General features: G+C 49.3%; 1 protein-coding gene across 7 annotated transcripts in view; it reads left to right on the forward strand.

Annotated features, from left to right (window-relative positions):
* ltbp1 (latent transforming growth factor beta binding protein 1) overlaps nucleotides 1-21,803 on the forward strand; it is a 331,204-nt gene that overhangs the window by 289,406 nt on the left and 19,995 nt on the right. For all 7 annotated transcript variants that reach the window (XM_080200719.1, XM_080200720.1, XM_080200722.1 and 4 more), the window contains one exon: nucleotides 2,022-2,180. In XM_080200719.1, coding sequence (XP_080056845.1) covers nucleotides 2,022-2,180 — 159 coding nt within the window. The remainder of the gene's footprint in view (nucleotides 1-2,021; nucleotides 2,181-21,803) is intronic.

A 21,803-nucleotide genomic window follows, 5' to 3' on the forward strand; every position in this document is an offset into this window, starting at 1 on the left:
TCTATCCAGCCTCTCCTTACAACTCAAACCATCAAGTCCTAGTAGCATCCTAGTAAATTTTTTCCGCACTCTTTCTAGTTTAATAATATCCTTTCAATAGTTGGGTGACCAGAACAGTACACAGTATTCCAAGTATGGCCTTACTAATGTCTTGTACAACTGCAACAAGACGTCCCAACTCCTGCAAAGACTTAACACTCAGATGCGAGAGACATCAATATCCGACTGTGTTGCGTAAATCTGCTTCCCCGCCTGCTGTGCTGGCAGGGGGAGGGGGGAGGATAGTGGGACGGGGAGGTCAGGCACTGCTGAGATACATTCATCCGAAGTTTGCTAAGATCTGGAGAAGCAGCAGCTGTACAAACAGCCATTGTCCCATTGTCCGAGGCTCCTTGCTTTAATGTCCTCTTTATTTTCTTGGACTCGTTTCGCTGGCTTATCGGTGAACTGCCACCCACACAGAGGAAGATATTTTGTCTTCCACGGTTGGAGAGAACAGTGAATGATCACTCCTGTAGCAGCTGGAGGCAGTTAACAAGCACACATGACCCCAATAGCTTTCTTTCCCACCAACATTTCACTGTTTAAGTGCCCCTGGGATTGCCTTTGACATAAGCATGCTTCCCCTGTTAACCTTCCAAATGTGGAGATGCCGGCATTGGATTGGGTTGGGTACAGTAAGAAATCTCACAACACCAAGTTAAAGACTAAGAGGTTTATTTGGCATCACAAGCTTTTGGAGCGCTGCTCCTTCATCAGGTGAGTAAAGGAGCAGTGCTCTGAAAGCTTGTGATTCCAAATAAACCGGTTGGACTTCAGCCTGGTGTTGTGAGATTTCTTACTGAACCTTCCAAAGAACGACGTCCACAACGGTTAAAAGCTTCGATAGGATGGGTTGGAGAGAAATCATTTCCTCTTGTTTCCTCTGCCATCCCCTGACAGTCGAAATGAGGCAGTGCAGTGCCAAGAAGCAGCTCTGCCCACAAAGGGTTAACTGAAACTCCAACCCGCTAAAAGCTGTGGAGACTAGCAATCAATCGGAAATTAAGATTAGGCAAGAGCATGAGGGGCTAGAGAACTGGGGACAGGTAGATAGGGTTAAGATACAGTTCGGCCCTGGTTCAACTGAATGGTGGAACAGAATCAAGGAGCTGAATGGCCTCTTCTGCACTCTAAGAATTCTACGATTCCTGTACCTGGGTGTAGGAATGAGAGAAACCATGGAGCATTGTGTGGGCAGCATGGTGGCACAGTGGTTAGCACTGTTGCCTCATAGCCCCAGGGGCCCCGGGGACCCAGGTTCGATTCCAGCGTCAGGTGACTGTCATAAAACCCTAGAATCTTAGAATCCCTACAGTGCAGAAGGAGACCATTTGGCCCATCGGGCCTGCACCGACCACAATTCCACCCAGGCCCTATTCCCATAAGCCCACATATTTACCCTGCTAATCTCCCTGATGCTAGGGTTAATTTAGCATGGCCAATCAACCTAACCCGTACATCTTTGGACTATGGGAGGGAACTGGAAACCCATGCAGACATGGGGAGAACGTGCAAACTCCATATAGACGGTGACCCGAGGTTGGAATTAAACCTGGATTCCTGAAGCTGTGAGGCAGCCTTGTTAACCACCGTGCCATCGTGCCTCCTTGTCTGGGTGAAGTTTGCATATTCTCCCTGTATCTGCGTGGGTATCATCCCGGTGCTCCAGCTTCCTCCCATATCCAAAGATGTGCAGGTTAAGTGGATTGCCCATGCTCAATTGCCCCTTAGTATCCCAAGATGTGTAAAATAGAGGGACTAATGAGGTAAATATGTAGGTATAATGGGGATAGGGCATGGGCAAGGTGCTGTGTCAGAGAGCCGGTGCAGACTAGATAGGCCAAATGGCCTCCTTCTGCACTGTAGGGATTCTATGATGCAGGAATGGGACAAAACCATGGGGCACTGTGTGCACATATTCACAGAGCCAGGCCAGTACCATGTATAGTGTCATCTTTTCCTAACTTTTGCCTTTCCAGAACAAACTAACGAAGAGGATGTGTGCTGGCAGGCAGTGAGCAGTCAGATTGTGTGTGGATTGCCCTTGGCAGACAGGAGGACAACGTACACCGAATGCTGCTGTATGTATGGCGAAGCCTGGGGCATGGACTGTGCCCTTTGCCCTCTCAGAAACACAGGTGAGCAACAATGGCCCTCTCTGCCGAATGGTGTTGTGAAAAAGTAGGAGCGTCGGGGGAGGAAGTGACCCAAGGGGCGCTGTAAATCTCCCAGCAACTTGAGTGTGGAGCGCTACTTAGTAAAAGCTGAAATCGGGATGCGAGAGTAAAGATTGTTCGTGTTTTAATAATTGAGAAAAGTCCAAGCAAAATTTCACACGCAGGATTTTTTCAGATGGCGGAGTTTCCATTCCTGCTGTCCAAGCCAGCAGATTGTCGCTAATACCTGCTGCCCCTCCCACCCCTCCCCCAGCTACCTATTCATTTAACGCTCCAAAAAGTGTTTGTTGGCCAGTGGTCAGGATCTTTGCACCTCACCCAGAAGCAATTCCTGCCCCCGGAGAGGTGCTGACCAATCTGATACAGAAGCAAAATACTGCGGGTGCTGGAAACTGAAATGAAAGTGCTGGAAAATCTGTCAGCAGGTCGGGCAGCATCTGTGGAGAGAGGATAGAGCCAAAGTTTCGATGGCCCTTCACTGACCAATCTGAGTGGCCGGCCGCTGTCCAGTCCTGGCAGCGCCAGTGCCCTCAGTGGTCAGGACTGGGACTGCAAGTGGTCCGCAGTGTCCAAGTACTGGGGGGGTGGGCTCCAGGACCAGATATATGTAGGGGATCTCAGGGTCGGGGGGGAGGGGGAGGGTAGTTGTGGGGAGAAGTGGGTGGGGAGGCACGGTGGAGGAGCGTGGGGTTGTTGGTGGAGAGGCTGTGGTAAGTTGTTGGGCGGGCGGGGGGGTGGAGGTGGGGGGGGAAGGTAGTGGAGGAAGCACTTGGAAGAGCCAAGCATTTCTGGAGGTGCCCAATGTGAAAAGGAGATAGTAGTGTAAGTCACCGCCCCCATGCTCCCCGAGGCCTGAGCATTTCTGTAATTCTCCTCTGCCCCTGGAAGATTGAGGCTGGGCCCCTAATGTCCATGAAAGGTCTCCTGACGGTCACAATTGGGGCAAGGGCAGGGGATAAGATCCGGCCTCGGACTCACTCGCCCCACTGCAAGATGGAGGATCCCAGTGGGAAGGCCATCCAAAGAATCTTATGGCTACCACTAACGACCCCCTCACCTTCCCCGGGAATTTCTCCTGAGTGAAAGACAAAAGTCCCAGCCCTGACCAATTAACGCACCCACTGCAGCATTAAGTAACTGCGGGGCAGCTAGTATTGGGGTGGGGGGGTGCGCTGGAGAGTAAAGCGTATAAGTTTATTTATTAGTGCCACAAGTAGGCTGATATTAACACTGCAATGAAGTTACTGTGAAAATCCCCTCGTCACCACACCCTGGCACCTGTTTGGGTACACTGAGGGAGAATTTATCATGGCTAATGTACCTAACTAGCATGGCTTTTGGACAGTGGGAGGAAACCAGAGCACCCAGAGGAAACCTAGGCAGACACAGGGAGAATGTGCAAACTCCACACAGACAGTGACCCAAGCCAGGAATCGAACCCGGGTCCCTGGCGCTGTGAGGCAGCAGCGCTCACCACTGTGCCACCGCGCTGCCCCACGTGTTGATTTTTTTTACAGATTTACTGCAAACTTGTGTTAACATTTCCTGGGAATGCTGTGCCTGAACCCACAGCTGAGACACTCTTGCACTCAGAACCTGTGGAATGTGCATTGAGAGAGCGCGGTGAGGAATGTGAGCAGCGAGTCCAGATCCAGTGAGGGGGGAAGCTGGGTGTCAGTCAGTGCATTTCCATCGCACATCGCAGACACTAATGGGTGTTGTCTCCTACAGTGCCCGCTGGCATAGGGATTGAGTGCAGACAGAGGTTTGACATTGACATGTGGTTTTCATGATTCCAGGGATAATTGAAAACTGCATGAGCATCATTTTCATGACCTTATTTAGATTGCGATTTATAATCTTTTCCAGGTATTCATGAATCATTCCAATTTCATTCACCCTGGCTCAGAATAACCGTTAGTCTTTATTTAGTTGCTCTGAGATGTGCCGATTGGCAATCTGCAATGTTATGTACAAATGTCTATGCTTCTTTTTATCCCTCTGCTGCCACTGTGCCACCAATGACCACGGCTGCCTCACAGTGCCAGGGGCCTGGGTTTGACTCCCGGCTTGGGCCCCTGTCTGTGTGCAGTTTGCATGTTCTTCCCGTGTCTGCTGGGTTTCCTTTGGGTGCTCCGGTTTCCTCCCAGTGTCCAAAAAGACATGCTGGTTAGGTACATTGGCCATGATAAGTTCTCCCTTAGTGTACCCAAACAGGTGCCAGACGAAGAGGGGATTTTCACAGTAACTTCATTGCAGTGTTAATGTCAGTCTACTTGTGGCACTAATAAATAAACTTAAACGCTTTACTGTCCAGCACACACCCACCCCCCCCATCCCAATACTAGCTGCCCCACAGTTACTTAATGCTGCAGTGGGTGCATTAATTGCGTGGGTTTCCTCCGGGTGCTCTGGTTTCCTCCCACACTCCAAAGATGTGCAGGTTAGGTTGACTGGCTGTACGAAGTTGACCCTAGTGTCAGGGAGATTAGCAGCGTCAATTTGAGGAGTTACAGAGATAGGGCCAGGGTGGGCTTGATGTTGGTGCAAACTCGATGGACTGAATGGCCTCCTGCACAGTATGGATTCTATGATTCTGTGGCACGACACATTGAAAAGTTAAAAGTTTATTTAATAATCACAAGTAGGCTTACATGTGATGAAGTTACTGTGCAAATTCCCTAGTCACCTCTTCGGATATACTAAGGGAGAATTTAGCTCAGCCAATGCATCTAACCAGCAGTCGTTTGGACTGTGGGAGGAAACCCGCGCAGACATGGGGAAAACGTGCAAACTCCGCACAGACAGTGACCCAAGCTGGGAATCGAACCCAGGTCCCTGGCATTGTGGGCAGCAGTGCTAACCACTGTGTCATGCATGGTCACGCAGTTACATTGCTTTCCTGCGGGCAACTTACTTAAGCGTGGCTGCGTGAATATTTTCTTTACGCTTATTCATCCGAACATTGCATTCACCGTCCAATTTTAAAATGACTTTTTTTTAAAACACTGAAACATCAGCTCTGCCTGGGAGGCTGTGATCAGACAGACCAGTGCCGGGAGCAGTTTCTCGATACTGGCTGTGTCGTCCAGATAATTGGATAATAATGTGACAAGTGTGAATTTATTTAGCATTGTATCCATCAACGTGGGCTGCTTCTGAATTGACCCAGACATGAAACCAAATCCTAAGGTCTAGTCTCCTTACTCCAGCACGAAACTGGAGTGTCGGAATTTCCTGAGTTGGGATTGCAAGGACTGGCAGGTATGGCAGGCTCGCTACTGCCACCTACTGACCGTGTGAATAAAGCCATGGCTGAGACCATCAGGATTTAATCCAGGAATACGGAGAACCCAGTATCGGACCAAATTGGGGAATTTCCAAATCCGCACGGAAAATATCTGATCGCTTTTCTCTATAGCAGCGACCACACTTCAGATGTAAATCCAGTAGGTGGCACCGTGGTGAGCACTACTGCCTCTCAGTGCCAGGAACTTGGGTTCGATCCCCGGCTTGCGTGACTGTGCGGAGTTTGTACATTCTCCCTGTGTCTGCGTGGGTTTCCTCCAGGTGCTCCAGTTTCCTCCCACACTCCAAAATGTGCGGGTTAGGTTGATTGGCCATGCTAAATTGCCCTGAGTGTTGGGGGATTAACAGGGTAAATATGTGAGGTTACGGTGAATGTCCTGCTGTTGGTGTAGGCATGATGGGCCAAATGGCTTCCTTTACACTGCAGAGATTCTGTGATTCCAAGGATGTGAGGGTTAGGTTGATTGGCCGTGCTAAATTGACCCTTGTGTTCAAAGGATTAGCAAGGTAAACAAGTAGGGTTACAAGGATAGGGCCTGAATGGGATTGCTATTGGTGCAATCTCAATGGGTTGAATGGCCTCCTTCTGTACTGCCGGATTCTATGATTCTAATATTGTGAAATGCTTCAGGATTTCACAGAGATACGATTCGGTGTTACGCAGAAACAAGTTTGAACACAGCCGCCCAGTGGGGAGGGGTGGACGGGATCCCCTCATGATCCTGCTTCTGGCCAGACTCACCATTAACAGGTCCAGACAGCGGGCCACTGAAGGGGGTGGTCTGACTTGACTGTCTGCCCCTCTATCGCAGCTACATTCGGGGCTGGGTGTCCCTGGAGATGGAGCACGTGGAGTCTGTGGGTGTCATTGAGGCTTTGTGCCTGTTGGGGTGCATTATTGACCCGTTTAATCACATTTTACTTTGACGTTTCCTTGACACTCTGCTTTCTATTTCGGGCAGTTCTCTCCCCTCCCCTTTAAGGGGCTGTCCCTTTGTCCCTCAGTTTTATTGGATTTAGTTTTTTTGGTGTGCCAGAAAGATTGGCAGCAGTGAGAACCATCCACAAGATGCAGAGCAGCGACACAGCAAGGCTCCTTCAATAGCCCTTCCCAAGTCTGCACCCTTTTACCATCCAGAAGGACAAAGGGCAGCAGGCACTTGAGAACACCACCCATTGCAGGTTCCCCTCCAAGTCATGCACATCCTGACTTGGAAATATATCGATGTTCCTTCAGTTCAAAATCCTCCGCGGAAGATCACCACAGACTGCGGCAGTCCGAGGAGGCGGCTCACCACAACCTTCTCATGGGAAATTAGCAATGGACAGTGAACACCGGCCTGGTCAGAAACACCCACCTCTCTCATGAAAGAATTTTTTTAAAAAAAACCATGTTTTCCCCTCTGGACCATAACCCGAAAGCCAAATGCAGTTGGGATTCTTGGGTTACTTGCAGCTGTGCACCTGCTTTATTGGCAGAGCTTTGGTGTGACTCCATCCAGCAGGCTTTCCGACTGGAACAGTAGGGTTTTAGACTCTGAACGCTCGCAGTACACGCAGTACAGACAGACACGTAGGAAAATAGGAACATCAGCTGGTCCCAAAGCAGAAAATATCACACATCGTTCCCGCCCCTCAATGCTCACTGCTGCCAACGATCACTCAGCAAATGAACTATCCATGATAGCAGATGGTGTAAAATATCCTGGGGAATGTGTTCTAATAGCTTTTTGGAGGCGCTGTTCCCCCAGTCGAGGCTGCCTCCCTGAGACCCTCAGCTGCTGTAGAGCCTTGCAGTGCGAGGGTGCACGAGAAGGTAGACATTATCAATAGCAGCGTCCTTTCAGGTAATTAGCCAGAGTTCATAAAGGGTCACATGGGCCTCTCTGTCTCCCTTAGAGAGGGACACTTGGGTTAAGCGTCAAGCATCGAGCAAGGTAAGGAAGCAGGTGTCCATGGATTGCCACACCATTGGTACAGGGATTGAACCCACACCATTGGCATCAATCTGCTCCACACTGAAGCCATCTAGTCAACTCCATCTTAGGGGCAGATGGTGCCATACTGGATTATTAACCCAGACATCCAGAGTGATTCTCTGGGGGCATGTGTTCAGATCCCACCATGGAAGCTGGTGGAACTTAAATACTTCGCTGCCATAGCAGTAGCAGGGAGTGTCGCATGGACACTCGGAAGGGAGAGTCACACGGGCACTCGGAAGGGAGTGATACACGGACACTCGGAAGGGAGAGTCACACGGGCACTCGGAAGGGAGTGATACACGGACACTCGGAAGGGAGTGTCGCACGGACACTCGGAAGGGAGTGATACACGGACACTCGGAAGGGAGTGTCGCACGGACACTCGGAAGGGAGTGTCGCACGGACACTCGGAAGGGAGTGTCGCACGGACACTCGGAAGGGAGTGATACACGGACACTCGGAAGGAAGTGTCACATGGACACTCGGAAGGTTTTGTTAGGAGTTTTGATTTTGACGTTGAGTCCAGGACTGCTGCATGTTGTGCAACCAAATCAAAAACGGTGAGACCTCCTTCGATTGCGAGCTCTTGTCAGACACAGAGAGTGGGATTTTTCAGTCTCCCCGTCACGTGTTTCCCTGTGGCAGAGGTGACTTGCCATTGGATCTTCCAGTCCTGACAAAGTCCATGGCATTTTGTGTGTCGTACCTGTTCTGCCGCTGGGGAACCCGCTGTGCTGGGGGGCCCGTGACGGGGCTCAAAGAATCTGCCGGCGGGAAGGGCCAAAAAATCCCAGCCGGAGAGAGAACACAAGGAGAGGAAATCCTGAGCCAGCAACTCAGGCAAAACTCAATCATCCCGTGGTACCCTCTTTGCAGCAGAACCTTCTGAACAGTCACCCCATTACCCACCCGAACCGGCCAGTTAGCCGAGATAGTGAACTTGGTTATCTTCGCCTTGACTGATAAACATGAGGAAATTGAGAAGAATACTCACGCTCCTTCAGTCTGAAGGGCATTTGTGTGGGGCAGGAGCTACTTTGTCTGATGTCGGGTTAAAAAGGACCAGATTCATTGAATGGAATTTCACATCTTGCTGTAGTGAGATCTGAACTCTGAGTTACTAATCCAGTACCATAGCCACCAGATTGGGGAGGTGATGGCCTAGTGGTATTATTGCTGGACTATTCATCCAGAAACTCAGTGAATATTCCGGGGGCTTGGGTTCAAATCCTGCCGCAGCAGACGGTGGAATTTGAATTCAATAAAAAATATCTGGAATTAAGAGCCTGCTGATGACCATGAAACCACTGTTGGAAAAGCCCATCCAGTTCACTAATGTCCTTTAGGGAAGGAAATCTGCCGTCCTTACCCGGTCTGGCCTACCTGTGACTCCAGAGTCACAACAATGTGGTCGACTCTCAACTGCCCCCTGAAAGTGAGCCACTCGGTTACAAGAGCAACTTGGGATGGACAATGGTGGGGGGCTAGTCATTGAGGGACTCTTGACCGTTATCTGAATATTGGAGAATGAGGTGGCTCAGAGTTGGTAGGACCATCAGCATAGAGAGGAAACCTTTCCACACGACTGGTTTTAACTGTGGCTGGGTCTTTTCCTGCTGGTGGATCTTTCATTTGGGAAAGGGGCCTCCCACTCTGACATCCTGACCTGTCACAAAGAGGCTGCCTGTAATGAAAATGCTGCAGGTTAGGGATGTTTTAATAATGCTCTTAGGAAAATACATTTGGCTTGCGGAGAGCAGTGAAATGGATGTGGCTGCTTCTCACTACAGAGTCCACCTATTAGCATGGGTGGTGAGATGGCACAATGGTTGGCACCACTGCCTCACAGGGCCAGGGACCCGGGTTCGATTCTAGCCTCAGGTCACCATCTGTGTGGAGTTTACATGTTCTCCCCCAAGTTTGTGTGAGTTTCCTCCCACAGTTCAAAGATGTGCGGGTTAGGTTGATTGGCCATGCTAAATTGACTCCAATGTCAGGGGGATTAGCAGAGTAAATATGTGGGGTTAAGGGATAAGGACCAGGTTGGGGTTGTGGTCAATGCAGACTCAGTGGGTCAAATGGTCTCCTTCTGCACTGTGGGGATTCTATGATTCTATCCTGGCTGGGAGCACCGGGAGCGTGGAGAGGGCAGGAGATTAGAGAATGGAGGAAGCACGAGGGGGGAAGAATTGGAGCATTTTAACGAACAGAGTCCGGGGAGAGGCGAAACATGGAGAGAGCGCTGAAGGCGTTGTGGGAGACCAGCACGTGGGGGAAAGAGCCTCCGTTTGATCACCCTCGCCTATCTGTAAAACCAGTCCCTGAGTCTGCAACAACTGGATCCCATTTGGGAATCGCTGCTTTAGCAGGCATTATATATCTGTATGGAGGACACTGAGAACAGCAATCCAGCCTATTGGCTGGAGTTAGTGTGACATGTAGACAGAACTTGGAAAGGGTAAAAGCAGAAGTTGGCAAAGAGAAATGGTATAATTTCAGGGACGGAGGAAGTACAAAAGTATCCTAAACTGAAAAATATAAACCATCTTTATCCTGAAGAAAATAGCAGTCTTCATTCCTAGGAGTATGGGAACAGGAATGGGCCATTTGGCCCCTTGAAGCTGTTCTGCCCCATTCTATTCAGCCTGTATCTTAACAACGTACACTCTATATCCACTCACCGCACAATGTTTGCTGCTACCCATCATTTCTCTGCGGGCTTTCATTTGTTCTTTTCGATGGCCTACTTTCTGTTTGGCTCTGTCTGCAACCAGTTTTTGAATTTGCTTTTCAGAAATGTAAATATTGTCACAGGCTATCAAACAACCCCAATGTAGCCGTCAGATAGAATGTGTGGGGGTGAGCCATTTCATCTGTTTTTCATGTAGCAGCCTCCTCTACACGCTCTCAACAACATTCACAGCGTCGTTCACTCTCCCAAGAACAGGGGAACATCGCTGACGCAACGTTAAATTGAGGACTAGATTAAAAATGATGAAGGTTGTCAAAGTGATTACGGTAGGGAAGGAACATGCTGTGCCTCCTTTCTGTTAGTGTTGCAGCTTTCCAATGGTACATCACCCTTCTGAAGCTGTCTGTGGCAGTGTTCAGAGAGGGGTTCCAAGGGGCTTCTCACACAAGTTCTCAATCAGGAACAGAACTGTACAAAGCCCGTGCTTTAGAAGACTTTGCAGTTTATCACTGGACTCTGAATAAAAATGATTTCTGGCATTAAATAACATGGAACCATAGAAAAGGTTACAGCACAGAAGGAGGCCATTCTGCTCATCTTGTCCATGCCAGCCCAAATACACCCACGTGCCCTTTTCTAGTCTCACCTTCCTGCACCCGGCCCATAGCCCTGAAGCTTCCAGCTCTTACGGTGCAGATCCGGGTACTTTTTAGAAGAGATTAGGGTCTCTGCCTCCACCACCAACTCGGGCACTGGGATTCCATACACCCAACACCTTCTGTGTAAAAAAGCTCTTCCTCATGTCCCCTCTACACCTTCTGCCACTTATCTTGAATCTACATCCCCTGGTTCTAGAATTCTCCATCAAGGGAAACAATTTTATCCTGTCTGCTCCATCTCTTCCTCTCATAGTTTCCTACACCTCTATCAAGTCACCCCTCAGCCTTCTTTGTTCCCAGAAAATAATCTCAACTTATTCAATCCCTTCTCATAGCTACACTTTTCTAGCCCTGGCAACATTCTTGTAAACCTCCTCTGCACTCTCTGCAGAACATAACCTGTAATGCAACATTACAAGTTTTTATATCTATCAGTGTCATAAATAGGCTTACATTAACACTGTATTGAAGTTACTGTGAAAATCCTGTAATCGCCACACTCCAACGCCTGTTCGGGTACACTGAGGGAAAATTTAGCATGGCCAATGCACCTAACTAGCACATCTTTCAGACTGTGGGAGGAAACCAGAGCATCCGGAGGAAACTCACACAGACACAGGGAGAAAAGTCTGCACAGTCACCCAAGCTGGGAATTGAACCCGGGTCCCTGGCACTGTGAGGCAGCAGCGCTAACCACTACGTACAAGATGCAAAATTGTAGAACTTTAAAACAATGGCACATGTTGGAGGCCATTCAGCCCATTTAGCCAGTGCTGGGTCTTACAAAGGACAGCCCAGTTAGTTTCGCTCTTTCTGGCTCTCCCAAAATCTTTTCTCCTTTATATCCAATTCCCTTTCAAAGGTTACGACTGAATCTGTGTCCACACCCAAATGAGCATTCAACATCCTAGTCGCTCGTTGTTTAAACCTCCCCCCACCCCTGTATTGGCTCTGCTTAGCGACCCCTCAGTAAGATTCCTCAAGGGATTTAATGGACCAAGTAAATGGTCACCTTAGGAAGCAGGGATCCCAGACTTGGTCAATACACCGTTGCGACGCAGTGCTGACTGTGAACCTCTGACTGTCCAGTGTGGCGCCAGGTGAAGTTTGCAGAACTGAAGTAGGAAAGTACTTGCAAAAGCCAAACCAAACATTTAAACACTAAAGGCTGCGGAGCAACCAAACACAATGTCACCGGACGGGTTTGGAGTAATGGATGGAGAAATGTGAGTCAGGAACCCAGCCCGCCAGAGAGGGCAGCTTGATCCAAGCGCAGCAATATGTTGTGGTTTGGCCTGCGTGTCTCTGTAGCAAATGTAAATCTGCCAAAAACAACTACTAGACTGATCAGGAACACGGCAGCAGCCTGTTAGAAAAAAACATAATCCTCGTAATTTCAGCTCAAGACCCAAACTCTGCAGATTCTCCCCGAGTTTGTTGTCTCTTGTCTGTGTTAGCTGATCTCAGTCTGAGGTGTAGAAAGTTTATTTATTAGTGTCACAAGTCAGCTTACATTAACATAAATTGCCTCTTAATGTCAGAGAGACTAGCTAGGGTAAATGCATGGGGTTATGGGGATAGGACCTGGGCGGGATTGTGGTTGGTGCAGACTCGATGGGCCGAACAGCCTCCTTCTGCACTGTAGGGATACTAGGAACACTGCGATGAAGTCCCTGTGAAAATCTCCTAGTCGTCACACTCCAGTGCCTGTTCGGGTACACTGAGGGAGAATTTAGCATGGCCCAATGCACCTAACCAGCACATCTTTCAGACTGTGGGAGGAAACCCACACAGACACAAGGAGAACATGCAGACTCTGCACAGACAGTGACCCAAGCTGGGAATCGAACCCCAGAGCCTAGAGCTGTGAGGCAGCAGCTCTAACCACTGTGCCACCGTGCTGCCCTTACCAAGTTATGAAGTATTTACAGTGCAGCAATGGGCTTGAGCTAGTATTTATGCTTCAGACGAACCTCTTCCCGCCCTACCTCATTTAACCTGATCCTCTTCCTCACATGTTCACCTTCCTTCCCCTTGAATGCATCTGTGCCATTTTCCCCCTTGCTCCTTGTGGTAATGAGTTCCCCATTCTCACCATTCTGTCCTGTTAAATCTCTGAGCGCTGAGATGTCTCCTCAAGAACCACTCCACAGCCAGGCATCAGGGAATACTGACCTTTGTTCAGTCCACTCGCTCCATACTCCAGATGTTGACTGCCCATTCAGGGCAGTTTCCAACCAGCTCAACCCACACCCCAGGTCACATGACCCCTTCCCTTAAAAGGGCTCTACCTCACCATACACAACGGGTGAGATTCTCTGGCCTCTGGGCTGCATGTTTCCCGCTGGAGGGAAGTGGGCGTTGTTTGCCGGTGGTGGGATTCCGTTGTCCCGTCGCTGTCAATGGGAATTCCTACAGGAGGGGGAAGCGCTGAGAATCCCGCTGGTGTGAACAGCCAGCGAATTCTGGTCAATATCTGGTAAAGTAGTTTCTCCTGAATTCTCTGATGCATTTATTAGTGTGGCACGGTGGCACTGGTGGTTAGCATTGCTGCCTCACAGCGCCAGGGAGCTGGGTTCAATTCCCGGCTTGGATCACTGTCTGTGCAGAGCCTGCACGTTCTCCCAGTGTCTGCGCAGGTTTCCTCCGGGTGCTCCGGTTTCCTCCCACAGTCTGAAAGACCTGCTGGTTAGGCGCATTGACCATGCTAAATTCTCCCTCAGTATACCCAAACAGGCGCCGGAGTGTGGCGACTAGGGGATTTTCACAGTAACTTCATTGCAGTGTTAATGTAAGGACTTGTGACATTAATAAATAAACTTAACCTGAGTGACTGTCTTATCTTTATGACCTCTATTTCTAGTGGAAGTTCCTTCACTGCATGCCCCCTCTGTCATATTCTTTAAGACCTCTCCTTCCATAAATTCTTTCAAGAGATATGAATGGTGCTGGCCAGGCCAGCATATCTTGTTCATCCTGAGTTGCACCATCAGGCTGCCACTCAATTTTTTCAGCTCCGGGGAAAAGAAGCCTAAACTGTACACTCTGCTCTGATTGGTATGAGCCTCGCCGTCCTGGTATCATTCCCGGAAGGAGGAAAACATCTGTCAGCCCTCCAGCTGTTGGTCACGATCCAGTGACTGTGGACTGGAAGGTGTGTGTGGGTAGCCAGGTGGGTGGGACTAAAATCCGAGTAAAATGGGCATGTGGTATCTTGCCGGTTAAGGGATTAGTGGGGTAAATATGTGGGATTACTGGGATAGCGGCTGGGTGGGATGCTGTGTCCAAGAGTCAGTGCAAACCTGATGGGCCAAATGGCCCCCTTCTGCACTGTCAGGATTCTAAAATTGAGAGTGTAAAACGAGAGGAGTGTAGGAGGAAAGAGTAGAATCTCCAAGTGACATCTGCACCCCAGCGCACTCGCAAATATTTATCTTCTGGCTTTCAAGCTGTAAAGTGGGGCTGGGATTTGTTTTGTACAGAGGCCCATAAGTTTTTAAATTCGTTCACTGAACATGGGTGTCTTTACTGATGGTAAGGACAGCATATCATTGCTGGAAACTCATTGCCCTATAGAGGGTGGTGGTGAGCTGCCTTCTTGAGTATGGCTGTGGTACATGCTCAGCTATCTCAGAGAGAAAGTTAAGAGTCAGTCACATTGCTGGAAGCCTGGAGTAACATAGAGGCCAGAGTGTGTGAGGAGAGAAAGGTTTCCTTCCCTGAATAACATGAAAGATCTGATTGCTTTTCTTTAAAGGGCAATGGTGTAGCTTCATAGTCCACCAACACAGAACCTAGTTTTTTAATTCCAGGGGTTATTTACTTAATTGAATTTAAATTCCCTCCACTGCTACAGTGGGATTCGAACTCTCGTCATTATTCGTCCAGGCCTTGTGGATTACTATTTGAGCAACGTGATCATTCCTCTCACACTAATCTCCCAGTCTTTCTCCCAGCCACATGACTTTGCCCAAGTTGGTGCATTCTGCAGCGCCATTGCTATTAGCAGTGCTGGGACCCAGCGCGGAGGTATCTAACTAACAGTGTTACCTGCCGACACCAACCCAGAATAGCTGTGGGAGGAGGGAGTTCAGTGGTGTGAGGTACAGTGGTTGGCATTGCTGCCTCACAATGCTGGGGACCTGGGTCCAATTCCGACCTTGGGTGACTGTGTGGACTCTGCACGTTCTCCCCATGTCTGCGTGGGTTTCCTCTGGGTGCTCCAGTTTCCTCCCCCACTCCAAAGCTGTGTGGGTTAGGTGGATTGGCCGTGCTAAATTGCCTCTTAGAACGGAATTTTGCCGGTGCGTCTGCCCAAGATTCATACAATCTCGCCCGAGGCCAGCGGGGAATGCCATTCTCCGAGCCTCGCCTGTCCCCAGAATCGGGGCAGGCATGCCAGTAAAATTCCGGCCTTAGTGTTCACAGGTTTGGGTTCGGGGGATTAATGGGGTAAATACGTGGAGTTACGGGGATAGGACAGAGGAAAATGTCTGAGACCAGCTAGCTCAGTCAGTAGAGCGTGAGATTCTTAGGGTGAAAATTTACCGTCCCACCTGCCATGGGAATTGTGGGCAGGACACAGATAATGCAAAGGTCCATTGACCTCGGACAGGATTTTCCGGCCTTGGGGTGAGCGCAGCCGGAAAATCCTGCCTTTAATCTCAAGGTGTGGGGTTTGAGCCCCAATTTGGGCATCATTATTTCCTATTGCAACATTATAAAGCATTTGGATGCACACAAGGAAGGGAAAGGATTAGATGCAGGCAATTGGGACTCGCTGGGAGGGTACCATGGTCGGCATAGACTGGTTGGGCCGAAGGGCCTGTTTCAGTGCTGTACTGCTCTATGACTCAATCCTAAGAACAAAACAGGGATGTTCTCTGGCTGAGAACACTCTGTAAAGCCTTGATAATTGCCAGCTGATTCCACGCTCTGAAAACAGCCACGGGGCTGATGCTCCTCCCAGTTTTTATAAAATGTTCTGCCACATCAGAGACGGATAGAAAATGATGCATTGAGTCCAATAATTTATGACTTAGAGTGTTAGCAGCACCTTCAGATTTAAACAAGAAGTGCATCAATCTTTCCTGGAAAACTAAAGCTGTTCCTTTTTAAGGGCAAGCAGAAAATGCTGGAAAGCCAAGAGTGTGTAGCCCCCCCGCCTCCCCCCCCCAGAACAGCACCCGAAGCATTAATCCAACTCCTACTGGGGCTGATACACCCACAGAATATTCCCAGGATTTTCTATTTTAATGTACAGATTCCCAATTTATCCAGAAACTATTGTTTAAACTTTTTAGATTTATTTATTAATGGCACATTAGTGTAGGCTTACGTTAACACTGCAATGAAACTACTGTGAAAATCCCCTACTCGCCACAGTCCGGTGCCTGTTCGGGTGCACTGAAGGAGAATTTAGTGTGGCCAATGCACCTAACCTGCACGTCTTTCGGACGGTGGGAGAAAACTCGAGCAGCTGGAGGAAACCCACGGAGACACGGGGAGAATGTGCAAACTCCACACAGACAGTGACCTGATGCCGGAATCGAGCCCCTCAGTGTCAGGGGGATTAGCAGGGTAAATATGTGGGGTTATGGGAATAGGACTTGTGTGGGATTGTGGTGGGTGCAGACTCGATGGGCTGAATGGCCTCCTTCTGCACTGTTGGGATTCTGCGGATTCTATAAAAGCAGATCTTTTAATTTAAAAGTGAAAATTTGGCCAATCCACTGCTTTCTATCAGAACAAACTGTCTTTCCCTTTTTTATTTAAGTCACAGTTTCGATCAGTATTCCCTTGAGTTTATGTTCCGAGGGCAGGGATAGCGTAAGATTTGCCGCGTTCACATTTAAACTCGCTGCATTGTTTCAAAGGCTGCAGAGACATGACTAAATATGCAGATGTCTGGGTCAGGGGCCACGTGGGGCCAAGAACTGGACTTAGAAGATAGGAGCAAACCTTAGCTTGTATACTTCAGCAGTAACTGACAGGGAGGGGGACAATACTGCCAAACTGGTGATAATGGGAATGAAGCTAACAGCACCAAGTGAGTCCATTACTTTCCACACTGGATGCCATTTGGCAAAAAATGTTTGCAGGAAGTACATTATTGTCCAGTCCATTTCAAGCAGGGCTTCAGTTCACTGTTTGCTCTTTTCTGTCTTTAGATCTTTTGTTTTTGATTTCACCTCAGAAAATGCTATCGCTGATCCCATTTGATCTGACGGTATAGAATCCCTCCAGTGCTGAGGGAGATCATTCGGCCCATCGAATCTATACCCACTGTCCAACAGAGCATTTTACCAGGCCCTACATATTTACTCCACCAACCTCCCGAACCCACACATCTTTGGACTCTAAGGGGCAATTTTAGCATGGCCAATGCACCTAATCCGCACGTCCTTCGGACTGTGGGAGGAAACCGGAGCACCCAGAGGAAACCCACGTAGACACGGGGAGAACGTGCAGACTGCGCACAGACAGTGACCCAAGCCGGGAATCGAACCCGGGCAGCAGTGAGGCAGCAGTGCTAACCACTGTAAAACATTGACTGTGGTCTTATCTGGTGAGAGGTGGTCACGTTGGAACACACAAGATCCTGGAGGGTTTTGGCAGGGTAGACCCTGATGGGTTGGTTTCCCTGATTGGGAAAGCTAGAACACTGTGTGGGGCGGGGAGGGGAGGGCAGGGTGCAGAGTGAAGTGGGGGGTTGGTGTAGCTTCAATCATTTATACTGAGATGAGGAGAAATTTGGTGAGAATCAAACGTCTTTTTTTGAGCAGCTGATGGTAGCGTTGGGCCGGTTTGCTTTTATTATACAGGTCAAAGCATTACTGAATAAAGCGGCTAATCTTGAAACCTCCCCCCTCCCCACGCCGTGCAAATATTAGTGTTCAAAGACGTCAATGTTTTAAGTTTATTTATTCATGTCACAAGTCGGCTCACATTGACACTGCAATGAAGTTACTGCAAAAATCCCCCAGTCGCCACACTCCGTCACCTGATGGAGAGACTGCAGAGTACACTGATAGAGAATTTAGCACGATCAACACACTTAACCAGCACATCAGACTTTCAGACTGTCGGAGGAAACCGGAGCACCCGGAGGAAACCCACGTAGACATGGGGAGAATGTGCAAATTCCGCACAGACAGTGACCCAAGCTGGGAATCGAACCCGGGTCCCTGGCGCTTTGAGGCAGCAGTGCTAACCACTGTGCCACCATGCCGCTCACAAGTACAAATAATGAACTCCTGTGTTTTGAAACGGATGGCGGACTTGGGCGTGAATGCTTCAAGCAGAGGCTGAAATTCAGGAATGTGAGACCCCAGTGGATTCGGGTTGGAGGCGTTTAAGTAACTTTAGATCCTCTGGCCGGCTGTACAGGGGGAAATATATTCCAGTAATGTGTACGTAGCGAGGAATGATGCTGTGGCTGAGTTCCTACCCGCCCTCTCTATATTTCAGTGTTCTCTTGCTGTCCGAGAACAACCAGACGGGCAAGGGAGGAGGCTGCGGGGGTCACGCGGGGGGTTGGCGAGGGAGAGGGAATGGACCTTTCCAAATGTTGCGGCAGCTTTGGCTGAGCTGTGGTGCTTTGGCAGCATCCCCTCAGACACTTGTTGTCTGCTCCTCCGTAGATGGCGCGCTTGTCTCAGACTTCTCTAAGATTTTGTCACTCTGTAATATAATGAATGTGGCGCCTGAAGTGGCAGACCGGGATTGACCCAGATCCGGCCCTCCGCTGCTAAAGATTCCTCTCTCAAATTGCTTCATGATGTTTCTGTGGGAAACTTAGGCAAAACAGAACTTCACGCTGGCAGCGAGAACGATTAATGGAGATGCCCGAGTGAGTGTGTGGAACACGTGAATTGGACACACCGCTTTAAGTATTGGATTGCACACTCTAAATGGGCTCTTGTACGTTACAATAGTCCTGCCGTGGTCAGGCTGGGGTTTTTAACGCACTCCCCGCGTATTTACAGCCCCCCTTTTCTCCGGCACGCTGACAGCTACGAGCACCACAAGAATGGCAGTGTTTAAATTATTTCCATACTCTTGGTGTGTTTGGCCCTGGGTTTTGTTTTAATCCGAGCTTTGTAATTGTAACCTCCTGTTCCAACGCTCCTCTCTTCATCTGATTTCATTTCTCAGTTTAGGCTCTGCTGCTTCCCTCCCCAAACTCAGCTGCCAGGGAGAGACGCTGAGGGAGAGGCTGATAGGGCTGACTGAGTGGGGTTTGGAGGGCGAGTGAGTGGAGTTTGGAGGGCGAGTGAGTGGAGTTTGGAGGGAGAGTGAGGGGAATGTGGAGGGTGATTGAAGGGAGTTTGGAGGGTTTATTGAGGGGAGTGTGGAGGGTGATTGAGGGGAGTGTGGAGGGTGATTGAGGGGAGTGTGGAGGGTGATTGAGGGGAGTGTGGAGGGTGATTGAGGGGAATGTGGAGGGTGATTGAAGGGAGTTTGGAGGGTTTATTGAGGGGAGTGTGGAGGGTGATTGAGGGGAGTGTGGAGGGTGATTGAGGGGAGTGTGGAGGGTGATTGAGGGGAGTGTGGAGGGTGATTGAGGGGAGTGTGGAGGATGATTGAGGGGAATGTGGAGGGTGATTGAGGGGAGATTGGAGGGTTTATTGAGGGGAGTGTGGAGGGTGATTGAGGGGAGTGTGGAGGGTGATTGAGGGGAGTGTGGAGGGTGATTGAGGGGAGTGTGGAGGATGATTGAGGGGAGTTTGGAGGGTGATTGAGGGGAATGTGGAGGGTGATTGAGGGGAGTGTGGAGGGTGATTGAGGGGAGTGTGGAGGGTGATTGAGGGGAGTGTGGAGGGTGATTGAGGGGAGTGTGGAGGGTGAGAGGGGAGTGTGGAGGGTGATTGAGGGGAGTGTGGAGGGTGAGTGAGGGGAGTGTGGAGGGTGAGTGAGGGGAGTGTGGAGGGTGATTGAGGGGAGTGTGGAAGCTGATTGAGGGGAGTGTGGAGGCTGATTGAGGGGAGTGTGGAAGCTGATTGAGGGGAGTGTGGAGGCTGATTGAGGGGAGTGTGGAGGCTGTTTGAGGGGAGTGTGGAGGGTGATTGAGGGAGATGTGGAGGGTTTACTCATTGGAGTTTGGAGGGTGATTCGGGAGTGTGGAGGGTGAGTGAGTGGGGTTTGGAGGGGGATTGAGTGGAGTATAGAGGGTTGTCTCCAGCAACCTTAATGAAACAAAGTGGGAGCGATGGCATTGTTCTGCAATGTGTTCAGTTGGCTTGGGAAGATTTACAATAGAAAGCTGCAGTGTACTGCCCAGTACAGCCCTGGACACCAGTTACATTGCTGGCTCGGTGCATTATTGAGGTGTGAGTTCCAGATGTAGCTGTTTAACCACACGTTTTGTTTTAGTTGTGTCTCAGCCACTCCTGCCAGTTACATAGCGCCTTTAACATAGAAAAATATCCTGAGGCGATTCACAGGCGCATGGAAAAAAAATATACTCGTGAAGCCAAAGGGGAGGTAATGAGGCCTGAGGTGATAATGCAGAGAGCAAGAGTTCAAATCCCACCACGGTCAGTTCGAGAACTTAATTCAAGTTTTAGTTTAAAAAGTGTCTGGGAATAAAATATAAACTGATATTGGTAAAATGGTGAAGCCAATCGATCGTAATACAGTGACTTCAGTATGAACACAGATGTGGTTGACTTTTAACTGTCCTCTGAAGAGTGGCCTGGGAAAGCAGATCACGCAACATCTATGGGCAGCGGAAGACGTTGAACCCTCAGGTTGGCACCCCTTTCCTGCACCCCCACCCTACCGCCCCCCGCCCCTCTGATGGCACTTTGCCCTGCTGCCTGCTTCCAGAATTTGCTTCAAAGAAGGAGAGTTTTGTAATGAAAAGCAGGGGTGAGGGAACACAATTGTGATTGGCAAGATCCAATTGAGATTTAATGCCACCAAGTCTTGGTGGGTGGGGGGGAGCGGGGGGGTGCTGGTGGAGGGGGTGGGTCGGGGGGGGGTGTTGGGGTGATGGGGGGTGGTGCAGAGAACACTTGTGGAGAAAGCAAGTGGGAGGGTCAGTGATATGAAACTTGTAATAAAATATAATCAAAGAGACTAACTTGTGATCGGGGATTAGCACAGAAACTGTGTCCTGCAGTGCCAGTCAGTACCTCGTGGTTTCTATAAGCTATTGGCGTTATTAGCTCTGTGAATAAGTCTGAGCTGAGTTAAACCGTCACTTACTTCACGCCTTTTGTCGATGTTTGGCAGACGGTTGGAGAAAGTGCGTGGCGGGGGGGTGGGGGAGATCTGTTTATTTATTCGATACATGAGAGACTTTTCAACACAATAGTGCGTCTGTGGAATGAGCTGCCAGAGGAAATGGTTGAAGCAGCTACAATCCATCAGGCAAACCAGCCTCCCATCCATTGACTCTGCCTACACTTCACGCTGCCTCGGAAGAGCAGCCAGCATACTCAAGGACCCCATGCTCCCCGGACATATTCTCTTCCAGCTTCTTCCATCTGGAAAAAGACACAGAAGTCTAGGGTCACGTACCAACCGACTCAAGAACAGTTTCTTCCCTGCTGCCATCAGACTTTTGAATGGACCTACTTTGCACTAAGTTGATCTTTTCGCTATACCCTAGCTATGACTGTAACACAACATTCTGCACTGTCTCATTTTTTTTCTCTATGAACGGTATGCTTTGTATCGTGCGCAAGAAATAACACTTTTCACTGTATGCTAATACATGTGACAACAATAAATCAAATCAAAACATTTAAACAGCATTTGGGTAAGTAGATGGACGGGAAATGATTAGAGGGATATGGGTCAAACAAGGGCCACTGGGACTCGCTGAGAGGGCATCATACTTGGCATGGACCAGATCGGTCGAGTGTTCCTCTTTTCGATCAACTCCTTTGTTCTGTCCCTGCCTTTTCTCATTCAAAACACTTCCTTTATTTGA

The sequence above is a fragment of the Carcharhinus amblyrhynchos genome, chromosome 12, assembly GCF_965287045.1.
Source record: "Carcharhinus amblyrhynchos chromosome 12, sCarAmb.v2.hapA, whole genome shotgun sequence".
Taxonomy (NCBI): Eukaryota; Metazoa; Chordata; class Chondrichthyes; order Carcharhiniformes; family Carcharhinidae; genus Carcharhinus; species Carcharhinus amblyrhynchos.